Source organism: Rhinoderma darwinii, chromosome 3 (genome assembly GCF_050947455.1).
Source record: "Rhinoderma darwinii isolate aRhiDar2 chromosome 3, aRhiDar2.hap1, whole genome shotgun sequence".
Classification (NCBI taxonomy): domain Eukaryota; kingdom Metazoa; phylum Chordata; class Amphibia; order Anura; family Rhinodermatidae; genus Rhinoderma; species Rhinoderma darwinii.
In genome coordinates this window covers 74842746-74851165 of record NC_134689.1, presented here as the reverse complement: position 1 = coordinate 74851165, position 8420 = coordinate 74842746, and the positions used below count along the sequence as shown (strand labels likewise).

The 8420-nt window shown below is 43.1% G+C and overlaps 1 protein-coding gene across 1 annotated transcript in view; it reads left to right on the top strand.

The window, feature by feature from the left end:
- Positions 1 to 3181: 3181 nt before the first annotated feature.
- The window catches only part of LCP2 (lymphocyte cytosolic protein 2), a 353127-nt gene continuing 347888 nt past the window's right edge, over positions 3182 to 8420 (top strand). Inside the window, exon 1 of the mRNA XM_075859992.1 lies at positions 3182 to 3228. Coding sequence (XP_075716107.1) covers positions 3185 to 3228 — 44 coding nt within the window. The 5' untranslated portion in view covers positions 3182 to 3184. The remainder of the gene's footprint in view (positions 3229 to 8420) is intronic.

The window sequence follows — 8420 nt, the reverse complement described above, 5'->3', positions numbered from 1 at the left end:
AGCATCTGATCCGGCCGATTAACCCCTCACATGCTGCGTTCAATAGAGATCGCAGCATGTGAGGAGTTTAAAGCCACCGGCACCCCAGTAACGTGATCGCTGGGTTGCCGGTGGCTGCAAAGGCGATCGGAGGGCTAATACTTACCTCCCGGTCCGCCAGTAACGGAATCCTCCTATGCCTCGTCGTCGGCGGGGCCCAGGAGGCTTCCGGTACCATCGGCAAGATGGCGCTGGCTCAGCAGTGATCTATCTCCAGGAACCGGAGCTTGCTCCGATTCCTGGCATTAACCCCTTCGATGCAGCGATCCATTGTTATCGCTGCATCCTAGAGGTTTGTAGCAAATCGGCAGCCTTGCCACGCGATGGCAAGGCTGGCGACTGCTACCATGGCAACAGGAGCCCTAACAATGGACTCCTGTCTGCCATTACGTAAGCTGATTAGGCCCCGCCCAGAGGTGGAGCCTGATCGGCTTGCTGTCAGTGAACAACTGACAGTTCCAATACATTGCACTACATAGGTAGTGCAGTGTATTAGAACATCAAACAAACAGTTGGACCTTCAAGTCTCCTAGTGGGACTAAAGAAAAGTGTAAAAAAAAAAGTGTAAAAATAAAAGTTGTAAAACATACAATAAAAGTTTCAAGTAATAAGATAAAACACAATCGCGCTTTTTCCCTTATCAAGTCATTTATTATTGAAAAATAAAATAAAACCATACATATTTGGTATCGCTGCGACCGTAACGACCTAAACTATAAAAATATTATGTTATTTATGCAGCGCAGTGAACGCCGTAAAAAAAAAACCTCAAAAACACTGCCATAATTACTGTTTTTTTGGTCACTGTCTTCCAAAAATTGAAATAAAAAGTAATCAAAAAGTCTGATGTATCCAAAAATGGTACCTATAAAATCTATACCTGGTCTCGCAAAAAACAAACCCTCATACAGCTCCATTGACGAAAAAATTTAAGTTATGGCTCTCACAACATGGCGACAGAAAAAATACATTCTCTTTCCAAAAGTAATTTTATTGTGCAAAAAGTTATTAAAAAAATTCTAAAAATTCTAAAAATTCTAAAAAATTCAGCGATCCCGCACTAGTGGCTCAGTAAAAAACTTGAATTGGGATAGTTAGCACCTTATTTAACAACTTTATCCCGCCCTTATGTCCCGCCCTTTTTTTAGGGTGGGACATATGCCTTGGAGCTTGTGCTCATGGGGGAGATGTATTAAGACTGTGCCAGTCCTAATAAAAGACTAGGAACTTGTGTAGATTTGCACTATAATTCACACCAGTTTCTAGTAAATTTGAGTAAATTCGTTAGGAGATGGTAGACCATGTCCTTTTCGCTGAGCTCCAACTATTTTTTTTTTTTTAAACAGCCCCCCAATGTATTTAGTGGGTGTGGAAGAAGGTTAAAAGATCTACCGTAGCACCCCACACGTTGTTTGCTCACTGCCCACTCTACCAAATTCGCTACACACTTCTATTGCTCAGGATTCCATATATATTGTAATTTCTATGATAATATGGTACTATTGGGGATCATTTTAGATCAGTATAATTTGGAGGATAACTACCCTAAAATATTTTCAGTAGTGTGTGAAGCATTTTGACAACCGCGCCTAACAGTCAGTGCAGATATCTACCACATTGCGGCTGGGTCAAGGCCACCCCGTGTGGCCTCACCCATATTGTGTGTAAATATTGCTCAAACGATCATTTGCATTGCCCAACCAATGTCTGCTAAAGGGGTGTTGGCAGGATTTTGTCATCTGCATTGGTACGGTATATGTGTCCACTAAGCATGATTTCTTCCCTATATATTGGCTGGTGTGGCATGTATTTGGAGAGATTATTCACACCACTGATTTGATGTATGCTGGTCACTTTTTCTCTAGCCCATGCAGTTTGGACAATGTGAAACTGCATTGTGGTCAACAACTACATCAAAAAGCAATTTTAACACGAACCACCATGGTTTTGCAATGCTATTTTATGTGTGCCTGGTTTTTGCAGGGGGATCACAGCAACTACGGATGTAACAATCTTGACTTGCCTAAGTAGAGTCGTGTGTTATTGAACATTTTACTTATCCTTTTTTCACCCCTTCGCCCAAGAAAAAAGACACGTGACAACCGAGGTTGGATGTGAAATGACCACAGCAGCCGTTTATTAATTTACATTGTTTATAAAATGCAATTTGATCCGAAACATTCGGATAACTACTTAGGAATTCAACCAGAGAATTCCTCCTATAATTCACATGACCCAACATGGGTCAGAATCATAAATAACAATTAACATTAACACTAATCAGAGCAGGGGAAGTCCTTGAAGCCATTCTTTCGATATGTTTACCTCGAGTTAGCCATCTGCAACCACCACCAACTATTTACCTCCAGCCGTAAACCAGCTCGGAGGCACCGCTCACCTCTGCAGATGGCTCCAACCACCAGAAGACCACTTCAAAGGGATAACACCCTATGAAGTCTTCAAACAATGTACCTCTTTGGGGGACGCATACCCCCGATGCGACCCCCCCACCATTTCGTACTGACCAACCTCAAGGACTCCCCCCGCCAGCCGCTATGACACCTGGACCTGCTTCTAAAATGAAAAAACAACAAGTTACATGAGCATACAACAAAACAGAAATAAGCATAGACAGACACACACACAAAACGAAAACAAGGGACACAACCCAATTAAAGGGCGGGAGGGTGTGAGCTCGTGATTTTTACGCGCTCTTCCTCCCGCTGCTTCCTGCTCAATGCCGAAAACAGCGGGAAGAACTGATAACGTCCCCTAACTCCTCCCTTCTCCTTCCCCAACTCCTCCTTATACTCCCTCCTTCTCTTAACTCATTAACCCTTTCCCTCCTATGTCCGTCATGGAGGCTTCCCTCTGAAGCCCTTCTTGCTGTGTCCAGCCTCTTCTTTAACTTGATGCATTACTTACACTGAAGCAAGAAAATTTAACTTGAAATTTTCAATGGTTTTTGTTGTGTTAAGTGATAAATTATCACTCTGCAGCAAGCTATGAGGGACAAGTTAAAGGTATGTTCACCTTTGCAAGCATTTAGGTGTGTTTTGTGTAACTTTGTAAATAATGCAGATAATAATCATGTCTGAAATCCTGTTAAATATTTAGCATTTATCTATTTATTTATTTACAGGAAATGTCTGAAAATGACATGCAGAAATTCCCCAAAACAAGAATACCGTAAGTATACAACACTTTTTTGTAGCATAACACTATGAATATGCCATACCACATGTATCTGAAGGTGACTTTACCCACAAATCACATGTAAAGGATCTGCCAGGCACAGCTTCTGTGTCAACGCCCATAGGTAATCAGTCTGCACCTGCTTCTATGTCTGTGAGACTGACTCCATCTTCCACCACTCAGGATGGCAGGCTTAGGAGTGGGAGAGCCTATCACAGCCTGGCCAGACGGAGCTAGCTCCCGCCCTCTGTCTATTTATACCTGCCTTTCCTGTTCCTCCTTGCTTGTGATTCTTCTCGTTTGGTTTCCTGGCCCTGCTGCAGCTTCTTGAACTATTTGACCCTGCTTCATATTGACCCTGGCTTACTGACTACTCTCCTGCTCTGCGTTTGGTACTTCGTACACTCCTGGTTTGACTCGGCTTGTTCACTACTCTCCTGCTCTGGGTTTGGTACCTCGTACACTCCTGGTTTGACTCGGCTCGTTCACCACCCTTGTTGCTCACGGTGTTGCCATGGGCAACTGCCCCATTTCCCTTAGCTTCTGTGTACCCTTGTCTGTTTGTCTGTCGTGCACTTATTGAGCGTAGGGACCGTCGCCCAGTTGTACCCCGTCGCCTAGGGCGGGTCGTTGCAAGTAGGCAGGGACTGAGTGGCGGGTAGATTAGGGCTCACTTGTCTGTTTCCCTACCCACATCATTACATAACATTTATCACATTATAGGTGATAAATGCCTGACAGTTGGGGTCCTTACAGCTCAGACTCCAACTGATCCCTAGAACAGAGGTCCCAAGTTCCCATGCCTCCTTACTCATCATAACGTGCAGAGGACTTGGGACTCCTGTTTTAGTGATAAGTGGGGGTCCCAGCCAGGGGCGTAACTAGGAAAGACTGGGCCCCATAGCAAACTTTTGACTGGGGCCCCCCCTCCCCTGGGTGTCACACAACCCCCCCCTTGTAGATAGTGCCTTTTTTACAGCCCCCCCTGTAGATAACGCCATACAGAGTCCCCCCTGTAGGTAACGCCATGCAGAGCCCCACCCCCTGTAGGTAACGGCATGCAGAGTCCCCCCCTGTAGGTAACGGCATGCAGAGTCCCCCCCTGTAGGTAACGCCATGCAGAGTCCCCCCCCCCTGTAGGTAACGCCATGCATCCCCTATCCACAGGATAGGGGATACATGTATGATCGCTGGCAGTGATAGGGAGAACGGGGGACTGAAAGTACCCTGAAGTTCTCCATGACTAACCTCTGACTTCCGGCGTCTGCGCAGCTCAATAAAAATGAAAGGAGCGCTGGTCACGCATGCGCACAAGCGCGACCGGCGCTCCATTCATTTCTACGGAGCTGCCGACACAGACCCCAGAAGTCCGAGGTTTGTGATGGAGAACTTCAGGGGACTTTCAATCCCCCGTTCTCCCTATCAATGCCAGCGATCACACATGTGTCCCCTATCCTGTCGATAGGGGATACATGTTTTTTGTTTAATGGCAGATAGGGGAGATACCTCCCTGCACTGCCGTAGTGTTCAGTGGTGTCGCACTGTAGCAGCCATAGCGGCTGCTAGCAAAGCCTCCGGCCATGGTGGGGGCCCGTGCTGGCGGGCGACACGGGCCCCCTCAAGCCGCGGGCGCTACGGCTGCTACGGCGGTAGTTACGCCACTGGTCCCAGCGTTGGGGCCTCCCAGCGTTCACTTATCCTGTGGATAGGTAAAGGTCAATTGTGGGAAAACAATTTTAAATTGTCAATGTTGACTGGTGGTAGGACTGGGAACTGTATGAGCAAAAGTCATAAATAAACTTAAAAAATGCCCTTTGACAGAACTGAAATAAGAGGACACATCCTCACAGTCTTGAATTCAATCATGTTTTTTGGGGCAAAGCTTTTAACCCCTTAACGACATCCAACGTATTAGTACGATCTTGTCGTTAAGGACAAAACGAAACACAACAAACTGGTACGTTGTGTTGCTTATGCAGGTTGAGAAGCTGAGCCCCCACATCGCCAGCGGGTGTAAGGTGTATATTACAGCTGACACCCTGCTGCATGGCCAGGACTATTCTCCGATCCAGCCGATTAACCCCTTAGATGCAGCGTTCAAATGTGAGTGCTGCATCTATGGTGTTTCATAGCAGATCGGAAGCCCGCAATGCAATCGCGGCGTTCCAATGACTGCTCTGGCAGACTGGAGGACTACAAAGGACCCTACAACGTGCCCAAACAACAGTTTACGTCCACATATATGGCTTAACATTTTATTAGGTATTTGTCTTTGGTGGCACAAACTGGGCACAACATATTGTGCACTAAAGTGGCATATCGGTGGAAAATGATAATTTTCAATTTGCACCATACTTTGCACATTAATTTCTAATTAAAAAAACACCTGTAGGGTCAAAATGCTCACTACACCTTAAGGGGTGTAGTTTCCAAAATAGAGGTCACTACATGGGGGTTTGTTTTATTTTTTTACCTCAGAGCCTTGCAATTGTGGGCCAATGCTGTGAAAATCACTAAAATAAGCCTCAAATGCGCATGGTGCTCTTCACTTCTGAGCCCTGTCACATGCCCAGGCAAATGATAAATGCCTTGAGTGGTGTAGTTTCAAAAATGAGGTCAGTTCTTTGGGGCTTCCACTGAATTCTGGTACCTCAAGGTTTTGAAAATGCAATGTGGCGCCCAAAAACCAAGCAAGCTAAATCTGCATGCCAAATAGCACTCTTGTTTTTCTGAGCCCTGCCGTGTGCAAACAGCAGTTTATGACCCCATATGGGGAGAAATTGCTTTTCAAATGTTGGGGTGCTTTTTCTCTTTTATTCCTTTTAGAAATGTCCACGTTTTTTCCACGGGAAAAAAAAATATTTTCAGTTTCACAGCATAATTCCACTAATTCAGCAAAAAGCCTGTGGGGTCAAAATGCTGACTATACCCCCTTGATAAATTCCTTCAGGGGTGTAGTTACCCAAATAGGGTCACTTTTGGGGGGTTTCCACTGATTTGGTCCGGCAGGGGTTTTGCAAATGCGACATGACACCCAAAAAACATTCCAGCAAAATCTGCATGTCAAGTAGCGCTCCTGCCTTTCTGAGCCATGCCGTGTATCCAAACAGCAGTTTATAACCACATGTGGGATATTGCCATACTCGGGAGAGATTGCTTTACAAATGTTGGGGTGATTTTTCTTCTTTAACCCTTGTAAAAATTAAACATTTCAACATTCTTGTGGAAAAAATGTTGATATTAATTTTCACGGCCTAATTCCACTAAATTCTGCAAAAAAACTGTGGGGTCAAAATGCTCACTATACCTATCGATAAATTCCTTCAGGGGTGTAGCTTCCTAAATTAGGTCACTTTTGGGGGGCTTCCACTGTTTTGGTCCCGCAGGGCCTTTGCAAATGTGACATAGCACCCGAAAACCATTCCAGCAAAACTTGAGCTCCAAAAGCCAAATGGCGCTTCTTCCCTATTGAGTCCTGGAGTGGGTCCAAACAGCAGTTTATTACCACATATGAGGTATTGCCGTAATCAAGAGAAATTGCTTTTCAAATGTTGGGGTGCTATTTCTCCTCTGCCTTGTAAATATTGAAGATTTCTACGTTTTATTGGAAAAAAAATTAGATTTTAAGTTTTACATCTTAATTCCACTAAATTCCACAAAAAAAACAAAAACATGTGGAGTCAAAATGCTCACTATACCCCTTGATAAATTCTTTGAGGGGTGTAGTTTGCCAAATGGTGGTATTTTTTGGGGGGGTTTCCACTTTTTTGGCACCACAAAACCTCTTCAAACCTGACATGGTGCCTAAAATAGATTCTAATAAAATAGAGGCCCCAAAATACACTAGGTACTCCTTTGCTTCTGAGGCTTGTGTTTCAGTAAATTAACACACTAGGGCCACATGTGGGATATTTCTAAAAACTGCAGAATCTGGGCAATAAATATGGAGTTGCGTTTCTCTGGTAAAACCTTCTGTGTTAGGGTATGTTCACACACTTAACAAAATACGGCTGAAAATACAGAGCTGTTTTCAAGGGAAAATAGCTCCTGATATTCAGCCATTTTTTAATCAAACTCGCATATTTCGCAGCGTTTTTTACAGCCGTTTTTGGAGCTGTTTTTCTATTCAGTCAATGAAAAACTGCTTCAGAAACGGCTCAAGAAGTCACATACACTTCTTTTTACGGTGCGTGTTTTTATGTGCTATTTTTTGAAAATGAAGCGTAAAAAAATGCCCCGTTGGAACAGAACGCTGTATTTCCCATTGAAATCAATGGGCAGATGTTTGAAGGAGTTCTGCTTCCGATTTTTCAGCCATTTTATGGGACGTTTACGGACTGGAAAATGGCTGAAAATAGGTCGTGTGAACATACCCTACAGAAAAAAATTAATTAAAACAGATTTTCTGCAAAAAATAAATAAATTTATATTTCCTCACCACTTTGCTTTAGTTCCTGTAAAACACTAAAAGGGTTAAGAAACTTTCTAAACGGTCTTCAAATACTTTGAGGGGTGCAGTTTTTAAAATGGGGTGTTTTATAGGGGCTTTCTAATATATAAGGCCCTCAAAGCCACTTAAGAACTGAACTGGTCACTGAAAGAATAGCCTTTTGAAATTTTCTTGAAAATGTGAGAAATTGCTGCTAAAGTTCTAAGCCTTGTAACGTCCTGGAAATTAAAGAATGTTCAAAAAATAATGCCAACATAAAGTAGACATATGGGAAATGTTAACTAGTAATAATTTTGTCTGGTATTACTATCTGTTTTACAAGTAGATACATTTAAATTTAGAAAAATAGTAATTTTTGCAAATTTTTTCTAAAATTTGGTCTTTTTCACAAATAAACACTGAATGTATCGACCAAATTTTACCACTAACTTAAAGCACAATGTGTCACGAAGAAATATTCTCAGAACCACTTGAAAAAATAAAAATATTCCAAAGTTATTATCACATAACTTGACACGTCAGATTTGAAAAAAATGGCCTGGTCCATTAGGTGAAGACAGGCTGTGTCCTTAAGGGGTTACCAAGACATGGTGTGCATGTGAATACTCCTAAAACAATAATAAAAAGAAACAAACACTGGTTCAAGAATACATACAGCATACATTGCTGCTATACTACAGTATTTATACAGGAAGTTCAGCAGGATATTGAGCTGTGAGGTGTACTCATTTATTTG